Below are 21,168 nucleotides of genomic sequence, written 5' to 3'. Positions count from 1 at the left end.
TAGAGCTAAATAGGCTGGCTGTCGCAGAGCTATTAAAGTAATTCTAATGTAGATAACAGCCTTTTCTCCCTATGGCCTCTGATTGGCTGAGAGAGTGGGCGGGGCAATCCCCCAGAGAGCATATATATATATATATATATATATATATATATATATACAAGCCACAGATCACTGAAATAAAGCATTGCTCACATAATCTATACAACTTGGTAAGCATAAATGTATCAAAAGGTTAAATTAAATAGGAAAAAGCCTATTTCAGGTATCTCCGTATGTCTACACTGTAAGCCAATGACGAATTCTTCTACATTTAAAAAAAAAACCTCACTAAATATAAAGACATCCAGCTCTTTTAAATGTTAATGTCATATTCCGTTTGGCAATTTTAGCACATCCCCTACAGATATGCCCGTACAGTCTTAAACATGGTTAACATTTTCCGTTCCATGCATGTTGAATTGCATTCATAGTGCTGGTGGTTTTAATCCTAACAGGATTATCAGGAGGATCAATGTTCATTTAATAGAGTCTACTCTTCAGCGTTCAGGGATCCTGCATGACCCATGTCCTTCGCGGTGGAAATCCCCAGTAACCTGCACCCATCCCCACTGTCTTTGACACTGTTGAACAGTCTGTTTTGTGTGATTCACACGCTGACGCTAACGTGGCGGTGCGAGGTGGTCCGTCTCTTGATGCGGGCGCGGCGAGGTCGTTTGTGATCAGACTGGCAGTAGCACAGGGGACTCAGGAGGAGCCAGAGATACAGAACAACACATGCCCAGCAGGAAGAGAGCTTGACCCAGAATGTGGAGTAACTCCCGTGGGTGAAGGTTGTCTCCAGCACAGCAGTCTCATAACTGAGGGAGACAGAATGGCATTATAAAAATTGGTCAAAATTGGGATTTGTGTGTGGGTGCTAATCTTTTGGCAACAAAATTGCTTTAAAAAATCCCCAGATGTTAACTGATTCTGCAAAAACCTATTTTAGAAATAATAATAATAAATAAATAAATAAATATAGATGTTGGCAGTTTAAATAAAATGTTCGCAGTTTTAGAGGTAAATAAAAAGATAATTATTTTCTCCTCAGAAGCAAAAGCCTCTAAGTGCCATCTGAAATTTTCTTCTAGAATAATACATTTTATCAAGCTCGTATATTTAAGTTCAGTAGTTTAACTTAAAGGACAATAGGTCATTTTCATTGCCATTTAAATGAAATTACTGAACTTAAATATACGAGCTTGATAAAAATGATCATTCAAGAAGAAAATTTCAGATGGCACTTAGAGGCTTTTGCATCTGAACTCTTCATATATAGATGTATACAAAGAGGATTAAATAATTATCTTTTTATTTACCTCTAAAACTGCCAACATTTTATTTCAGGCTCGGGCTAATCTATAACAAGGGTTTTTAGACTTTACAGACTCCATTCAGACTCACAGCCAACTCAGGGATCCCAATATAGATATTTTTTTCTCTGTTACACTTTATAACATTAAATGATGACAAATATTAACACTGTTTACAATATTTAAAAGAGCAATAATACACCACATTTAGAAAGGCTGAAATATAATAAAATAAACATATATATATATATATATATATATATATATAAAATAAAATAAAAGTTTGGGGTCAGGAAGATTTCTATTTTAAATAAAAAATGTTCTTTTAAAAATTCTATTCTTCAAAGAATTAAGAAGAAAATTGTGTCACGGTTTCTATGAACTGTTTTCAACATCAATAATAATGTTTTTTGAGCAGCAAATCATCATATTAGAATGATTTCTGAAGGATCATGTGACACTGAAGGCTGGAGTAACGATGGAATAAATTACATTTAAAAATATATTCAAATAGAAAACAGGTATTTTAAATTGTAATATTTCACAATACTGGTCAAATAAATGCAGCCTTAGTGAGCAAAAGAAAAACCTTCCTTTAAAAAATCCCAAACTTTCAACAATGTATATATATATATATATCCTCACAGACCTGGAACCCCTGGAAATTAGCTTAATTTATTTTTAAGAACAAAAGCAATTCTCTGTTTAGATGTGTCTGTGCTTGTATATACATATTGGTTCTATCCACGAAAACTCTTGTGTGTTTACTGTTGTTCCAGGGCTTTCTGGTCGGATCTCCAGAACAGCTCAGACGAGCTCTTTAACAACTGACCTGAACCAATTAGTGAGGGTCATCATTACGTAGAGGGAGGCCAGAAAGAACACAAAATGGAAGAAAAAGTAGCTGTAGGCAACGCGATGGGTCTCGTTGTGGATGACTTTCTGACAGCCTTTGCTCTCGTCAATGACAAACTCCTCCTCTGGCAGGACAGAAACAAAGATGTTAATACCTTGACATTAAAGGCACAGTTCACCCAAAAATGTCATCATTTACTCACTCTCATGTCGTTCCAAGCCTGAATGGCTTTCTTTCTTAAGAAGGACACACACAAAAAATTATATATATATATTTTGAATAATGTTGGTAAGCAAACAGTTTCGGGTCCAATGGGAACCGAAAATGTTTGCAAAATATCTTTTTGTGTTCTGCAGAAGAATGTCATATGGTTTGAAACAACATGATGGTAAATAAATGAGGACAGAATTTTCATTTTTGGGAACTATCCCTTTAATATGTTTATGGAATTTGTGATATGTTTCTCACCATCTTCTGCCTCTGGGCAGCAAAAGCAACAGGAGGCTTTCTGTTCAAGACAGAGAGTGGTAGAGATTGTCAGAGACATTATGAGTTAAAAATCTCAAAAAAAAATAAAAAATAAAAAATTTATATATAAAACTTTCTGAAAGTCACATACTTGGAACTCATAGCGGTAAACTTTTATCATCCAGAAAGGTCCAAAGACCTCAGCCAAGTATGAAGCCTCATTGCTGAGGAAGAAAATCAGCATCAATTTTATTAGCCAAAGTAGACATTTTATTAATATCTCTATTATTAACAACTCAATATCGTTTTGCCTACCATGCAAAGAGAACACAGCAGTACATGATTGCAGCCCCGATAATGGCCACAGCATTGCCTTCATTTTGAATCTCATCTCTGCTGACTTTGGGGTAACACACCGTCATGTTGACCCCTTGATACTCCACTGAAAAACACAAAACAGAGAGAGAGAGAGAGACTCGTTTACATACTTTTCTGGATTAAGATTTATTTTCCACAAACTCATGTTTAAAAACAACAGCGAATTGCATTTAGTGTCACATTTACACGCTCCATTAAGGATTTCTTGAGCCCATTGTTTCTGGGTTCAGAGATGATTTAGAGGTCTGTGGATATTGTGTGTTGTGTGTCTGAGAGAATTCCTCTGAGATGGGATTAAACTCCCAGCATGCCCCAGGGCGCACTCCAGTCCTTTATGAATTCATGCAGCACACAGAGGCCATAAACCCGCTGATAGTTAGTGAACAAGACAGGACACAACAAACACACATATACACACACACAGTGCCATTCACCAAAGAAAAGTCAGTACACTGTTTCTCCAGAAAGCAACAATCCTGCAATATTAATCAAAGCACATCTGTGATATTTCAACCCAAAAACATTATGTAAATCATCCTAAATCAAAACCTGGCAAATGTAATAACTATTCTAATCCTTTTACAGCAGCAGCTGTAATTCTTCTCCCCTGAACTTTACCATCAACATCTATATTTCAAATACCCACGTGAAACACCCTCAGCTACATCTGTGTACATGCTTGAGAGCTTTTCTATGACCTCAGTCACCAAAGCTTTTTCTTTCTGGAAATCTCATTCATCTCTGTCGTATATTGAGCCCGCACCATTCATCACCACAGGTTTCCTCTGAAATGCACCACTAATGGATGAAATGATGTGAGATGAGATGGCGAACCAGGAAGAGTTTTGCGGCTCCACTGATGACCTTTTGTTAATGACTATGTGATTACAGCCAGTTTGATTAACTTTGCTGAGGGATGAATCAATCCAGTTACTCCGATAGAGGCTTGCATGCATCACTGCGCTCTGACCTTGAAACAACAGATCAGTCTGTGATTCTATAAAGCATTTTAGAGTTTCATAAAGAGTTGAAAGTATTCAAACAGGCCGCCAATCACTCTGCAAGTGCCCCTCATCATTACGGTGACTGACTGGTTAGTTACTTGGCTGGCTTTGTGTTGACAGGTAGAGACAGGCTCACATGCTGGATCCAGTATTATTTCCCCCCCATAACTACCAGTGTTAAGTGTCTAATGATCTTGCAAATGGGTAACTGTGCCATTAAAGTTATGATCATTTTTATATTAGAATTATTTATTTATTATTTTGAATTTTATATTTTCAACTTTCATTTTTATTTTATTTTAGGGTTTAGTCATTTTATTATGTGATTAAATCATTTAGCTTTTTTAATATTTCAATTTAGCTTTATTTTTATTTCAGTTTTAGTTATTTTAGTAGGCCTACTTAAAAAAAACCCGTAGAAGTAAACATCTCTAAATTTAGTTTTCTCATTTATTTTATTTTATTACAGCTTTATTTCAATTAACGAAAAATGAGTTTAATAGTTTTACTAACACATCAAGTTTATCATTTTTTTACACACAGTTTCTAATGGTCTGTAATATAGCATTGCAACTGCAATCTCCTGGTTTTAATAATTGAGTCGGGCTACATTCTTTCATATTAATATTCGACTGATCAGTGTGAGATTTTGAAGAAGAAAAGAGCAGAGGGAGAGCAGTCTGATTTGGATTCTGGCATCTTGTGCCAGCTCACACATTGAACTCCACGGTGTTTCCATGTCAACGTGGGTAGCATCAGCTGGTAGGCTCAATTTCACTTCTACCACCGTCTCGTTGTGTGACCTGTATTTACTGTGCGTTCGCTCATCTATTCAGATGATGTCCTGTGAGGACAGTGATTGGCTCTAGTCTCAGACCTACCTCGAGGTGATTAGTCGAGTGTCGAACGTTCTTGCTCGTGACCTCTACATTAAGCTTTCCCTCGCACTATCAGCTTATGTTCCTTTAGCGTGGCTTTGTACCCTTCCTGACTGTACACACTTTACGTTGATGGTGAGACGAAAAAAACCTTAATATGAATATATATATATGTATATATATATATATATATATATATATATATATATATATATGTACATACATATATATATATATATATATGTATATATGTATGTGTATATATATATATATATATAAAAAAAATATATATATATATATATGTATATATGTATGTGTATATATATATATATATATATGTATATATATATATATATGTATATGTATATATATATATATATGTATATGTATATGTATATGTATATATATATATATGTATGTATGTATGTATATATATATATATATATATATATATATATGTATACATATATGTATATGTATATATATATATATACACACACATTTACGTCCAACTGATTTATTTGTTAGATAATTGTTGCTTGTTAATTTAGTCAATAAAAAAATAAATGCATCTCCGTCTTACTCTGGAGGTGTGTTGTATGTTAATATGGGCCAATTGATTGGTCAAATCATTACGCTGAGCGTCAGCTCAGGTGTTCACGTCAGTTAGGTGCACATGCACATGTATATTACTTTTCATTGGTAAAATTGAGATTTATGCATCATAACAAACATTCATGTTGCTGTAAAATCTCAATTCATTATTTGTTCGCAGTTGTTTTAATCACAATTATTTAAATGGATTTGCAGACTCAGACCTTTTAATTTTACTGTCAGATGGGAAATTAAACATTTACCTAAACTTTAGCTTTAAGTTTACTAAAACATTTAAATTGTACTATCTACATTTTCATAAATTAATAATCAAATCACTGAGGGTGCTTCTGAAATTAGTGAGGATGCTCTAGCAAAAGTGCAGATGTAATGTACAGTGAGACATTTAAGATTATTTACAAGTAATTTCTTTTACAATTAATTGGAAAAGAAATTGCAAAACTATTTTGATATTAATATATTTTTTTATTAATCTCATGTCTGTATTTATATTGCTTAATGCGTATCTACAGTAATTTAACATGTCATATTTTTTGTCCCGTGCTATGGTTATCACTATGGGTGCTTCTCAATCAGCTCCCTAACTTCCTAGGTCGTGAGCCAGTATATCGTGTACATGAATTCGGCACCGGTAAGGACAGTAAGGACCCCGGCTCACTACACAGTGGGACACTGATGACTCTATTTCCGGCGACATGACACCGTCTTCATTGTACAACACCACTAGGTACGCCTATTAATGAACAACAGCAGAACTGATATCTTATATTTTTGATAAATGCATATTTGAAATGTTTTCTTGCTACCATTCTGAAAGAAGACATGTTATGGAAGCAAACTATAGCCTAAAATTGAACAGAAACAATGCATGAAACAAGCAAATCTTGCTTACCTTTTTCTGGTGGGCGGCTGGACAGAGCAGAGAAGGTCAGGTACATGACATAGCAGCAAATGATGGAAGCCTGCAGGAGTCCCGAGCGAGGCTGTTCTGAGAGGGAGAGCGAAACAAACGGTAATCATTCTTCATTTATATACATATATCTAAACTACTGATATAAACTACCAAACTATTGTTTTGGTGAGAGAACAGGAAGAGATGAAGCACTAACTTTGCTGCACGCAGGGAGTGACCGCAATAAAAGACATGAAGGTGCAGAGGGCCAGGTTAGTCCATAGCAGGGATTTATTCAGGTGGCATCCCGCTGGGTGAGTGTAGTATTTGTACATGAAAGTGAAGGCCATGGTGGCGATGGTGTAGAAAAAGAGGGTAGCGCACATGACTGCCACGTACCACCTTTTATTCTCAGCTGCACCGGTTAACCTGGCAATGAGAGGCAGGGCAGAGACAGGGTGAGCGAGATCAATGACGCCTCACGTGTAAATCAAAAATCAGGAAAAACAGGAAGTACAATAATTCCTATTATGTCCGTTGTGTTAAGATGACATTCTGCCTCAAAATGGCTTGAGGTAGATTCCACAAACATCTGGGAGAAACTGGATGTCAGAGGGTGAACGGGGAGTGAGTATGAATGCGTGTGTATATCAATAAGTGAGATACCAGAGCGAGAAACAGGAAGGGAGTGAAGGACAGAGATTATCTAAAACTCTACAACTGTGGAGGGTGATATGTTATCATTCCTGAGCGAGATGTGACTCCAGACATGAACCAGATGTGGTTCTTCATAGTCTGGTAATGAGCACCTTCCTACAGTAGTTATTGTGGGTTAGTGCAGGTTTGCCTCAAGAGGACATACTGGTCGGTGTGGACCCAGTTTCCTCACTTACCAGTTTTTATTCCAGGTATGAGCAAAAGCTGTGATGAGAATGAGTTGAATTAGGATAAAAGAAAAGCCTCCCACTACTCCAACGTAATGCCAAGCTACATGGAAAGAGGAAAAAAAGGGGAAAACAATTAAAAATAAGACAAAAAAATACAGTGTATTTATGAAATACAGTGAAATGAGGTGAACTGGGCTGTATTTATGAATCAGAACGAATTCTTTTGTAAATTACATGTAAAACCATTTGTACATAACATGTCTCACTGAATTGAATGCAACATTGTAACATTTTCCAATTAAATATGTTCGTGTTTTATAAACTGGGCCCACTGACTGAGATAATCCCCACTTTGTGTGCAAACGTAAAACGCTCAATGTGTCCGTAGGGCCACCTGGAGGATTTAAACGAGAAGTGCAAATCACATGATCCAGACTGATCATCACCAGAGCCATGAGCCAAGACTGTAACATAATCACTATAAGCACATAATCAGTTTAGATAGTCTAGGACACATCACTATATTTTCATCAATACACCTCCTTTCCCATATCAGTAGGAATGCAAATATATATTGATATTATATAGTTTATCTGCCAATATTAGATATTAATTTGTTGATATTGAATATTTAATTGTGCATTCATAATTGTGATGACCTTTGCAATCATGTAACAGTAATTTAAAGTAGGCTAAATATTTAATTGATTATTAATTCAATTCAACATTTAGCAAATCTAAAAAAAAACTATGCATTTTTCTTATGTTGTGTTGTCACATGATCTTTCAGAAATCATTCTAATAAGCTGATCAAGAAACATTTCTTGTTGTCAATGTTGAAAACAGCTGCTTAATACTTTGTGGAAACTTTTTTAGGATTGTTTGATGAATAGAAAGTTCAAAAGAACAGGATTTATTTGAAATAAAAATCTTTTATTACATTATAAATGTTTTAACTGTCACTTTTTATCAATTTAATGCATCCTTGCTGAATAAAAGTATCAATTTATTAAAAAAAACAAAACAATCATATAGATATTGAATGTTTATTGACCCCAAACATTTGAATGGTAATGTTATTCATTTATTTATTGGTCTCAGCCAGAATTTTTATATCAGTTCCTCTCTATTATTTCTCAAATATAAGCATTTGTGTCACAGATGAATAGCTCACCATGCAAAAAGGATTCTGTGGGAATAAAAAAGGCAGCAGCGATCATCCCAAGCATGGTGATGAACTTCAGAAACCAGAACCTAAGTGAGAATGAGGAGAATAAGTGTGTGTTAGTTTATTCATATGAAGTAACTTAATAAACCTACTGATAAACATGGATGCATGTACACCATATGGTCCAAGGATCTGGTTCTTCCAGACCATGTTCTTCCTCTTAAGAACTTAACCTAATGTCTCCACAACTGCTATGTAGTTTTTAATCTGTAGAGCAATCAAAAGAAGTCGAAGTGAAGAGTCGAAGCAACTTTCTGTTGTGTTACAGACAGTGCAAACAATAATGCAGTCACCAACCCGTTATGGATGAGGGCTCGGAAATCCTGACTGGACTTCACATCGATGAGGAAGATGGCCATCATTAAGTAGAAGCAAGCTGTGCCAAAACACACCCGGTAGACGGCAGAGTAACCCACCAACATCTGACAGTCTCCTCCACCATGAGCCTCATCACACACCACATTAAAGAAAGGCACCTGAGGAAGAGAGCTGTCTGTTATTGTGTGCCACAGCCTGCTGGCATGTGTAGCTGGTGTGAGTCCAGCCAAGCAGATTAGCCAAGATACAAGACTTAATACAAATAAAGCAAAGTTTTGGCTCTTTACAGCACCAGCACAAATAAAAGTCAGTTAGGCGAATGAAGACCAACTGGAGCCTGTGCAACGTGTAAGAACTGTACTTACATTCTCCCTCACCGCCTCGGACACGGTCTTAGACAGCATGAGGCATGAGACAGTGCAGGCCATGATGTGGAATAACGTGTACATGACCCGCGTGCTGGATGAGGATTTGACGGGCGGACAGAAGGAGCAACACAGGGAACATGGTGCCGGGCCACAGCAGCAGCATATCTGATAGAAAGAAAAGCAGACCAGTCAGGGTTCAGGATTAAAGCAGGGTTCAGTCGCTCAAAGCATCTGTATTTTTCCTGAGGGATCGGGGCTGGTTGTCTGGATGGGGTCCAAATAACATCTTTTATCCTCAGCTAAACCCAGAAGCAGAGATTGGGCAGAAACTCGGTTCCAACTGACAGATTAATAATCTATTTTTCATTAGCGTATACTGGATTTTGAATGATAGCAGTATAAAAAACACAATCTTTCAGTAATGTACTGTGTGAAGAACCGTGCTTCACTTCGATGTCCTGTCACAGTTATTCACTATGTGACTTGAGGGGAAAACCATCAAAATATAGAGTAATTCATGTCAAGATATATACATGTCTAACTCTTTTGCAGTAGTCTTTAAAGTGATAATTCACTCCAAAATTAAAATGATGTCTCATGATGATCAAGATCTATATGGCTTTTTTCTTTTCAGGAACACAAAAGTATCAAAGCTTGTTTCAGAAGAAACTAGTTTCCGCCACAAAAAAAAAAAAAAAAAAAAGTTAAGAATTGCCTTTTGAAAATTGAAAAGCTTCCAAACAAAAAAGAAGATATTTTCTAATATGTACCAGTGTTTATTTGTTCGTACAATGAAAGTCAGTGGGGACCAGTGTTGTTTTGGACCTCATTAACTTTAATTTTGGATAAGAACAGTTGAAACCAGTTCCACAGAAGAAAAAGAAAGTCTTAAGGTTTTGGAATGACATGAAGGTGAGTAAATAATGAGCAAATGATCATTACATTTTTTTTGGTGCTTTTAGAGACATAAGGTCTCAGGTGCATCATTTTCTTTTGACCTTTAAACGTCATTCACTACCCTCCTCCTCATTCATTTTTTAAAGTTAGACATCAACCTTTTTAGTATTCCTCAATCAATTCATTATGAACAATAAAAAAATTATAAAAGAATGCTTGTGTACCCATTTATTTTGTAAAAATGTAATAGGGTTGCTAATGACTCGAGGAGTGTCGAGGAGTGTGTTTCCTGCACAAAAATAATTGATTCTCTGATGACTGAATAAGTACAATTCATCTTTATTCCATAAGATGACAATGTCTGATACACAATGATGAAGTCAAGTTTCATTCATAGTTACCGCAGGCAGAAAACAAAAGAACAGGAAGTATCATCAGCAAAACTTGAAATGGGTCAGCGATTTACTGCAGAGCAAGTACTGAACGCAAACAAATATTAGTGTCACTGTCCACTTGATGGTGGATCTGGGGAAGAAGCTGTCAGCGAATCAAAAATTGGATTTTGAAGATGTTGAAAATGATAGTTTTAAGAACATGTTTGAGATTGTGAATATGAACCAGATGCTGAATGTCCTGGGAAATTAGCTCTAAAAAGGATGATGGTATAAAACATTTGCTCAAACTGAACCCTTCCAAGCTCCAAAAGGTAACAAAAATGCTTTATTTTATTCTTCTGTAATTGTTATAATAAAAGATACAACAATGTGTTAGATATCGATCTGGGTCTCTAAAGACCCGGAAATGTAATAATGATTGGCAAAACATTCATGCCTTTAAGGGTTAATTATGACAACTATATTCAACCAACAAACTACAGTGAGTTACAGGAACTTAATTATTTGTAACGTAAACACAGTAAAAAGTAAAAATGAAGTCGGTTCAGACAAAAAACACCACGAATAAGCCACTAGAAATCCACTTATTTCATTAAATTACTTTACAAAAATAAATAAATAAATACATTAACGCATAAATTTTAGTTTTAATTACACACAATTTTATGTTTATGTAATGATCAAAGTTATGTCAACAGAACTCAACAAAATAATGCTTGCAACTTAAAAGTTATAATTAAATCTCAGATTTTAAACTTGCAACCATGCATTTATTTAAGATGTGATAACCCGTGGTTCCGACCCGTGAATGTTAATTTAGAGTGTAAATGAAGCAAATTGGTTTTAAAGTGATGGTGACAACTTGTGACAGCAGAATGTTTTTGGTTTGAAATACCATGAATCAGAACATGGCAGCTTGTGGTTTTAGAAATAAGATTATAAGGAATTCTATAAATTAATTTACAAACGTTTTATTATTGATTCTCACATCTCAGAAGTAAGGAGGGTGAAAACACACTGACTCTTAAAGCTTATGATGATAGAATGAGTCATTCATCCTCTTAATTTCATTTGACAGAAAGCACTTTCCATGATGCCTGTGCGTTTCTGTTGACAGAGGAGTTTTATCTTCTTATACCAAACAACAACAACTGACCAATTATTTTAACAGTGCAATTATAATAGCAATTATCATTTAAATAATTTAATAGTGGATTATTCTTTTCAGGGACTGTTCATCCTAATGCAGACAACACTGAGTGAACTCAGTCTCTAGTCACCTAAGTTGAGTTATTCAAATGAAATGCAAGGTTAATTAGTTAAAACGATAAAATGAACATATGGAGCTCATAAATTGAGTCCTATCACAGAGCATTATGACAAGTTATGCGACAACCTGTAGACATCTTGAATCTTTGCAAGCTTCAAAAATTAGGTTCTGCAGTATTTAAGCAAGTCTATTGCCTTGAAACATACTTATATGAGTATATATTTCACATACTATACAGTGCTCCACTAATACAAATTATATCATATAATGAGCTCTATTTTCTGTCAAATATGTCAGTGTCATTCTGTGGCAACTTCACTCATATTTAAGACAAACAGAAAAGCCAAATCAGCAAAAAAGTGTGAAATCCAGTAACTGAAAATGCTGTAGTCGTAAGATAAGTGAAATTGTCAGGTTCCTTATAGGTTCAACATAAATCCACAACATTCGTCATAATTTGTCTTTGAGTTCTAAGTTCTACAAAGCCAGATTAGGTTCTGGTAAGAGAAGAATAATGCTTATGTAAAGCTTTTCTTGTGTTCCAATAATATATCCATGAGAATCTGAAAACACCTGATATGTCATTGCACATCTCCCATCATTATGAAATAATATCCATCTCTCTCTCTCTTTCTCTCTCACCTGATAAGCCACCATGTTGAGGAAATAGTTGTAGACACCGGTATGGTGTAAAGCTTGAGCTGTCGACATGGCGTCTTATTTGTCAAGGACGCTTAGTCCTCCGAAAAAAAAAATCTAATTATATACTATAACCAGTGAGTCAGGACAATTTATCAACTGTAGGAGTCCCTCAGCTTTACATGAAATGGTCCTCAGCTAATTTCCTCTGCAGGTGTGATTCCATGGATCTCCAACTGCACACCCTCATGTTCCTCGCGTTGGAACATCCGAACAGTCTTCCCATTTCCTACGAGCTGCCTAGCGGCATCGAATGGTGCCAGAAGAGTTTGTGCGCAAGAGTGGACGCCCAGTTGCCGTCCCTCCAGTCGCCTGTACTCACCCAGTGAGATTAGTCAACAAGAGCAGCGGGAGGAGGGGGCAGGTTCCATCTGTCCCTCCCTTCCCCCAGGCCCTCGCTCCAGTGCACCGGCTCCAGAGCACCCTCACGTACAATAGGATTTCCCAAGGGTTCTAATCGGTTTAAGGCAGAATAATGTAATCACTTGCGATTTTGTGATTTCTATCGCAAAGTTGACATACCTTTGGATCCCCCTTTTCTGGCTAAGTGGCACCTTAGCAACTACTCACTTGTCTGATTTAATAGAGGCCACATATGTAATCTGGTCATTATGCTTTGACCCAGAAACAGAGGGAAGCGAATGAAGTGGGTGTTTAGAGGAATACACAGGAAGAGCGGCACAGGTCCAATCCCGCATTCTTTGCATACATTGCCCACAGTCTCAATGTGAAATGGGGGTACACATCAACAAACACTGGCAATCTTCACATAATAAGTTTGCACAATATGAGACAAGTTGTTTCAGTTGAAGATAATGATTATAACGAAGCGGACATCGTCATATGCGATGGTGTCTCATGTTTATGTAGTGTCACGGGATGTGTTATGAGTTTCTAGCGTGCAGAGCGCCCGGTAGCTCTATATTTGGGTCAGTGTGTATGTGTGCTGGGATTATCCTGGAGTTTTTAGTCCTCGTCTCAGCCTGGATGTCCTTCTCTCTCCGGTAGAGTGACACACTAATCCAGACAGCAGGGTCTGACAAATACTTGAACTCGTCAGCCTTCAGCATCATGTACAAACTTGACATCGTACATATGGTAAAAACAGTTGCGGTGTTGATTCAGAAATCACGCTTGAAGGGACAGTTCACACAAAAATAGAAAGTCTGTCATCATTTACTCTCCCTCATGTTGTACCAAACCTGCATGACTCTTTTTTTTTTTCTGTGGAACACAAAAGAATATGTATTCAAAAATGCTGCGACGCAAATGACATTGGACCCCATGGACAGTTTTTCCCCAAAATATCTTCTTTTGTGTCCTGCAGTCAAAAGAATGTCTTACAGATGTGCAATGGACATAACAGCGTGTAAATTATGACAGAATTTCTATTTTTGGGTGAACTATCCCTTTCCGCTGTTGTGCAAAAAGATCATGGTCTTTACTTTAAAACTTTCTAGATACACTAACTTCAAATGTGGCGCTAATGTCAACCCAGCTAACAAAGAACATTGGCTAACATTCTGTCTCTTTGGCTAAAGTTCCCTCAAAGTTATGAATGAACAAATGTTCTTCCAGTAACGTTAATACAATGTTCGTTCATAGTTATCTGGTCTAATGTTCTCAAGCGTTAGCAAAAACGTTATTCAGTCGGTGCCAATAGCCCCGTGGGCAGCACGCCCACATATAGCGCAGTTGCTTCGGGTGTCCCGAGTTTGAGTCCTGGCTCGTGGACCTTTCCCGATCCTGTCCCCCTCTCTCTCTCCAACTTCGCTTCCTGTCAACTAACTGTCCTCTATCATAATAAAAGACAAAAACGGCTAAAGAAAACATTTAAAGATTTATGGAACATTTTAGGTTTTTCTTGGCCTCAAATGCAAAAAAAATTTGTAAGCATAAATCATTTAAAAAGCAGCACAGTGAATTTTTTTCTTTTTTGGGGGGGGGAATGTGACAGTTACCTTTAAGAAGATGTTCCAATCAACTAATGCTCTGTATCTGGTGCAGTAGTTTAACCTATTTGTTAATGTCCCTGAAAATCCTGCAGGGAAATGAATAGGAGGACATGATTTTAAACCAGAACTTTTCAAGCTTTACAAGCATTTCAAGAGAGTATTTGAGTTTACTGTTGTGTAAGTACTTCTCTCAGTACAGACTATTGTACTGTACTAGTACTGTACTATTCCAGTCTAGAAAGAACATTTCAAAGTATTGACAGTTCCACAGGGTCATGTGGCCGAAACATTGTCTGGGACAATATCATTAGGTAACAATGTTCATGGCATGCAGCTATCAGAGTGACAGCACATTACAGCACGGGCATTATATTAATCTCTCTTAAGAAAAGGAAATGTCTATGAAATATGAGAGAATCAAATATGACTTTTTGTAACTATCATTCTGCTTTATGAATCAGTGTTATTTGTTCTGTAAATAGGAGCATAACAACAAATGTGTTACTAGGAACTGACCGTTTAATTTAGCAGCATTAATCCTTATTCAGCTAAATGACACAGGCATGAACTTTTCTAAACCAATTAGAGTCTTTTAAAGTATACAGTGTATTCAATGAAGCTATAATCTCTCCCTCAAGAGTGAAACACCCAGAATGACTGGAGGTCTTTTCACTCCATAATTGGGGGCCTTGTGTGCGAGAAGGACACTAGCACACTGTTCGAACAAAAGCACAACATACAATACAAATCACTCAGCAAGCTCCATGAGAAGCATCTGATCAATGTTATTTAATGGGCTTTACAAAAAATGATGGAAAACAATCATCCACAAATACACACATAGAGGTGTTGTTCTACAATCCGGCCATTATGAGAGAATGAACGTTACTGGAAGAACATTTCTTCATAACTTTGATAGGACCTTGTCAGAATGTTAGCCAAGATACTGAGATTGTTCCCTGTTTGCAGGGTTAATGTTGTCACTATATAGCCTATACCTTTACTTTGTGTTTCATGTTTCATCATAAAAAACATGATTTATTTTTATTTTTTCTTGGTAATGCGAATGTTGAAGGAACACGAACATTCCATTTGATAATTTTGGGAATGTTACTTCTTAATGTTCTAACAACATTCTGAAACTAAAAATGTGAACATCCAACTACATCGTTACAGAAAAAAGGTTCCATGAATGATGCATGCATAATGTTTTTGTGCTTACATTTTGAGAACATTATTCTCTGAACTCTGAACAAATGTTCTATTAACATTATTGGAGGAACATTTGTTCATAACTTTGCAAAAACAAAAACAAATTATATATACATAATGTGCTCGGCAAAAAAAATAAATAAAATAAATCATATAAAGCATGAAGGAATGATTAATTCCAAATTAATTCCAAATTATAAAATGGATAGTTCCGATCCTTGATTCTGATTAGTTGAGCCGCGTTCGAAGCCGTTGTAAATTACTCAACAAACATACACCTGCTGTGACCGCATTACATTAGTATTACTGCGCAACTGCCATTTACAGTAAAAGAAATGGACACAGCGACCCCATTGGATTCAACGGAGAAAAGTGAATTTCTGTGAGATTTTCCATGTGCATACATACAGGTGTTGTATTGCTTGAATGCAGTAACTTATTTGAGTGCAATATTTTAGATTTTCTTTATTAGCTGTTTTTTTATTTATGTTTTTTATATTATTGTTTTGCACTGGAAAGAAAGTTAACTATAATGGAAGTATAATTATATAAATATATTTGCACTACACCTCCTTAAAATGTTGTCTAATTAAATTAAAAATATATATTTTTTTGCACTGGAAAGAACATTCTAGAAGTCTAATTCTATTGAATAAGTTTGCACAAGGCTACAGAAAACTGTTGTTTATTTTTCTTCAAATGCAGTCTATATAAGCCGATAAGTTTTGAATGTTATATGTTGTATTTGTTTAAGTTAAAAATAAAACGTATTATAAACTAAACAAATCCATGGTTCATTGTTGGCAAAATGATCATGATAGGCTTTATATTTCACATCTAACTTATGTGGTTCAGTCTTGTATATTGATTAGGCCTACTTTGCTATTCTATAAATATAGGCCTAATAAGTTGTATTATAATATGCTACAATGTATTAAATATATTTATCTAAATATATCAATTAGTTTCCACAATATTCACCAGAAGTCATCATTTCAGGGGTTATTTTTCAAAAAAAAATTCAAAATTTTCTTCCTTGGGGGGCGTGTCACCGGACTGGACCGGGGACCCCCCCCGCCCCCCCGTTCCTTATTTCCATTTCAGAAAGTTGGCAACCCTACTTGGCAACCTCTTTGGAACTACATTGCTTGGCGGAGGAATAAATAAACTCCGCTCCGCGTCGTGCCTAACAACGCCCCTTAGCTGTTCTAAATTCACTGAAAATCACGGCTTCGCGGGGCTTATTGCTTTATTTTGTCATCATAGACACTGTAGCAGAGCCAACACTTTCCAAAAAACATGACCTCTATTGACTAATTTGACAGCCACAGCTCAATCCCATCCGCACTGAAGTGTGCTGCCCTACTAAATGATAAAATCAAGCTACATTTTAGGTCAATCTCTAAATGCTAAAGCTCACACAGTGCTACTACCATCACATTCAGGAAAGCTTACTTGTGCCCAGCAACAGCGACAACGCATCACTTCCCACACTTGATCCGGCTGTCAGAGGAAATTTCCAAGTCCAGTGGCTGTCAGAGATCAATCGTACAGAAGAATAAATAGACTGGTAATGATGGGGAAAGGCTTCCTATGAAACCTTTGTAACATTCCTCAGAGAATGTAAACATATTCAACGGAGAACAACAGAAGAGAAGAGCGCAGGTGTGCTCTGAAAAGGCGTCCTTTTTGTTAAGCTGATTATAAGTTGAAGAGGTGGAAAACCCAGGTGGATGAGAAAGGCTCGTAGTAACAGTGTTGGTTTAAGTATTTGTCACTGGTAAACCTATTAAGGGACAAAAATAGTGTGGTGAAAGCTTTGGGACCTAAACAACATCTGTCTGTTTATAAGCGAGGCTGTTTAATTGTGTACATGGTTTTATGTCAGAACTGAAGTCTGGATGCTTACAATTTGTAACTAATTGTAGCCTACTATTTTATGGCATCTCATATACCCATAATCATCTTCAGCCTTGTGAGTGACTGTAATAAAAAATAAATAATCAACATTTCAAATCAATATAAATTTTTTTCAGAGATAACAGAAACTGTAATTTTCTCTCTCTAAAAAAGTTCAACATTGCACCTACTAGTCAAAGGTTGAATTTGTCTCATGAAAAGTTTAATATAAACTAAATCCTAATGCTTAAAGTCTGCACGAAACGGAAGTTGCAAGTCTTTTTGTCCCTATTGTAACATATCCCAAACAAGAAAAAAATAAATGTAGGGCAGGATTTTTTTTCCCATTGAAAGTTGATTGGATCGTTGGATCAGAATGGATTGGATTTGCTATAGACCTTATTCACAGCAGCGCCATTTTTGATTTTTTTGCAGGAATTAAAGCGAGGCTGTGAGGGATAGACTACATCTCTTCAGTGGATTGTACTGTTATTTAACGTGTTTCTGAATTGTTCTGCTGATGAAACACTGCAAATATATATTTCCAAGAAATTTCAGCAGACAAAAATCTCCAGAAAACATGAGCTATGGAAAATTATAAGTGATCTAGGAGTTTATGCATCTTTTTACAGCTGATAACATTGAAAACACGGCAAGTCTCTTCTTGAGTCTCTCCATCTTTCTGACTCCGGTTTGAACATAAAAGGCTGAATGTTTTTGAAATTTTCAGTGCGTGTGTGTGTGAGATCATCTGAGCTGCCGACACACACAAGCTCTTGAGGCTCCGCCCTCTGTGCTGGGAGCAGCAGCTCATTTGCATTTAAAGGGACAGACACAAAAACGGCTAGTTTCTGCTCACCCTCAAAAAGTGACAACTTTAACATGCTATATAAAAAATATGTGAGGTATTTTGAGCTAAAACTTCACATACACACTCTGGGGACATCAGAGATTTATTTTACATCTTGTGAAAAGGGCATTATAGGACCCCTTTAAAGATTACAAGGGTGCGTAAGTGCACGTAAAAATTATGTGCATGGAAAATACTGCAATATTCCATTAAAAGGAAATTTTGATTTCATAGTGACTTTAAAAGATTGTGAGGGAAAAGCGGCCAACAAGTGTCCAGCATACTTGAGGACTTTCATAAATGTAAAAAAAAAAAAAAAAAGGTTTCGCTGTTGATTTGTGTTTTAAAGTAGATTTTTAAAAGATTTCTCCTAACTTGTTATTAAACCCATGTAGAGATTTGGAGTTTTAGAGAGTATTTCTATATTTCTACTATGTTATTATAATTATTATATTACACGCACGCACACACAGTGTGTTACATGAATCTCAGTCCGGGTGTTTTCATAACTGTTTTGTGTTCCGGCTGCGTGTAGAAGCAAACATGGCGGCTGAGGGAGATGTGGATTTGGACCTGGAAGCTGATGAGAACTGTACGGGAAAACCAACAGAAAAGCCCCGAAAACATGATAGTGGAGCTGCTGATTTGGAAAAGGTTACCGACTATGCGGAGGAAAAAGAAATATCCAGCTCGAATTTGGAAACGGTGAGTTGACAGAAGTATCAGCAGCGAATGAAGATAACCTGGCTAACTGAGTAACATGTGCGGCAGAAGTGGACAGTAGATTTCTGTATTAACTCTCATATAACTATGGTGCATCCTCTGTAATCACACAAATTATGATAAAGTTTTAATATTGTAATTTTTAAGCAGTGGACTGCTCAGTCGGCTTAACTTAGTTTGCTACCAAGTGAGCACTGAAGTGAGACCTATACCCTTTCAAAAGGATCATTAAAGCATTAATGTGTTCCTTAAAAGGAGATGTTCAAAAATCTTAAGTAATATGAAGAATAAATTAGTTATGTTGTGAATTTTAATGCGTATTTGACGTGCGTTTTTAAAGGCCATGTCCGTGATTGGAGACAGAAGATCCAGAGAGCAAAAGGCAAAACAGGAAAGGTGGGAAATTTTGATCCCTCATCATCTTGTTTCAACAATAAAATAAACATTTTAACAGCAGAGGTTAATAAATGACCATCACGACAATACTCATTTCTATCACTTCCACAGAGAAAAAGAACTGGCCAAAGTAACAATAAAGAAGGAAGATGTGGAGCTCATTGTAAGTATACAGCAGTGTATTTTTATGCGAGATTCCATGAACCAGTTTACTTTAACATGGAAATGAAGAAACATGATAATGTCATTCTGACAGATGGGAGAGATGGAGATTCCCCGATCAGTGGCGGAGCGCAGTCTGAGAGAACACATGGGAAATGTGGTGGAGGCTTTGATTGCTCTGACCAACTGAGTGGATGAGACTGCTTTGAGATGTATGGACACATTGGACTGCCTTCTTCCTGCTCATGATCAACCCTTTTTCACACTGTATTTAGTCTCTAATAAAGGAACCTTTTTTTAACAGTCTTAAACAGTACAACTCACCTCTTTTCATTTCTTAGAAGCTCCGGCCTCCTTTTTGGTAATGCATTCCAGATGAACCAATGAGATCATGGTTGCTGCACACTTTTTAAAGTAAAATTTAAAGCTTTTTAATTCCTGAAGAAATAAAAAATTAATACTGTACATTAGGGGTGTGCAATATTGACAAAAAACAATTATATTGCGATATTTTCAAAGTTTTGTTGATTATTTTGTGCTGGTACCATGACTGGTTTGGGCCTGTTGTTGACAGCTGACTCATGAAGATCATTATTATTCATATTCTATGCGCTGGTCGGTTTACAGCAGTGACAGAAATTAACATTTTTATTAAGGGGTGATATTTGCCACTTTAAATTGATTTCCAGGGCATTTTTACAATTGCATAAATAATGCGATGCGATTTTTTTTTTTTTTTCAATATTTAAAAATGAAATTATTTCTAATTTTGAACTTTTCATTTGCAGGGTATTTAAAAATAAATAAAACCTCAGCAAGTCACAGTTGAGGCGGGAGACATTCATTTAAACGGCTGATTCATTCGGGAAAGAAGCAAGTGATGGACAATTGAATCATTAATTAAAATGACTCGTTCAAAACGCGAATTCAGTCGGTAAAAAACAAAATAACATCGCTGTCTTTTGCAAGGTTCTGTTACGGTTTCATTTTGAAATTTTTGTTGGCGAAATAAAGGAAAAACAATATTGAGTCTAAATGTAACTCACAATTTTAACTTATTGTTCATTTAACTGTTGTATAAAATATCACATTTGCAATTGTGCTGGGGAAAACATATGTAATGTTAGTTATATGACAAAAACTCATTTGGGGACATATCTACAACAAATGCGATGTCAGCTCGCAGTGACTCGCATATCGGTAAAACAATGATTACAATATCATCATAGACAATACATATCGCACACCCCCCAAGCACATAAATAATTAACTTACAATCGAACAGACATTAACCATTTTCTTCTTCTCTCCTCCTGTTGCGCGTGCAGGAGACAGACGTAATATGCTGTCGTAAATGAGGCGAATTGTCACGTGAACAAGCAAATCCACAAAGATAGAATAATAATAAAAAAAATGTACGGCTAATTAGACGTTTTAATATGGTAAAGCATTCAAATATGCCTAAG

The 21,168-nt window shown here is 36.2% G+C and overlaps 2 protein-coding genes across 2 annotated transcripts; one reads left to right on the top strand and one right to left on the bottom strand.

The window, feature by feature from the left end:
• Positions 1-335: 335 nt before the first annotated feature.
• serinc4 (serine incorporator 4) lies at positions 336-12,819 on the bottom strand. Its single transcript, XM_084403964.1, has 12 exons — positions 12,449-12,819; positions 9,242-9,409; positions 8,856-9,034; positions 8,505-8,584; positions 7,337-7,430; positions 6,661-6,872; positions 6,444-6,539; positions 2,992-3,118; positions 2,828-2,900; positions 2,677-2,716; positions 2,185-2,332; positions 336-857 (listed from the first exon to the last, which is right to left on the bottom strand). The coding sequence occupies exons 1-12, from the start codon at positions 12,515-12,517 to the stop codon at positions 647-649; spliced, it is 1,497 nt and encodes a 498-aa protein (XP_084260090.1). The 5' UTR covers positions 12,518-12,819; the 3' UTR covers positions 336-646.
• A 6,109-nt stretch (positions 12,820-18,928) lies between these two features.
• Positions 18,929-20,021, top strand: hypk (huntingtin interacting protein K). Its single transcript, XM_084403974.1, has 4 exons — positions 18,929-19,126; positions 19,485-19,540; positions 19,652-19,703; positions 19,797-20,021. The coding sequence occupies exons 1-4, from the start codon at positions 18,965-18,967 to the stop codon at positions 19,890-19,892; spliced, it is 366 nt and encodes a 121-aa protein (XP_084260100.1). The 5' UTR covers positions 18,929-18,964; the 3' UTR covers positions 19,893-20,021.
• The last annotated feature ends 1,147 nt before the right edge of the window (positions 20,022-21,168 follow it).

This window comes from Rutilus rutilus (assembly GCF_951802725.1).
Source record: "Rutilus rutilus genome assembly, chromosome: 3".
In the NCBI taxonomy this organism is placed as follows: Eukaryota; Metazoa; Chordata; class Actinopteri; order Cypriniformes; family Leuciscidae; genus Rutilus; species Rutilus rutilus.
Note: the sequence above shows the minus strand (reverse complement) of the source record. Positions and strands in the feature narration are given on the sequence as shown.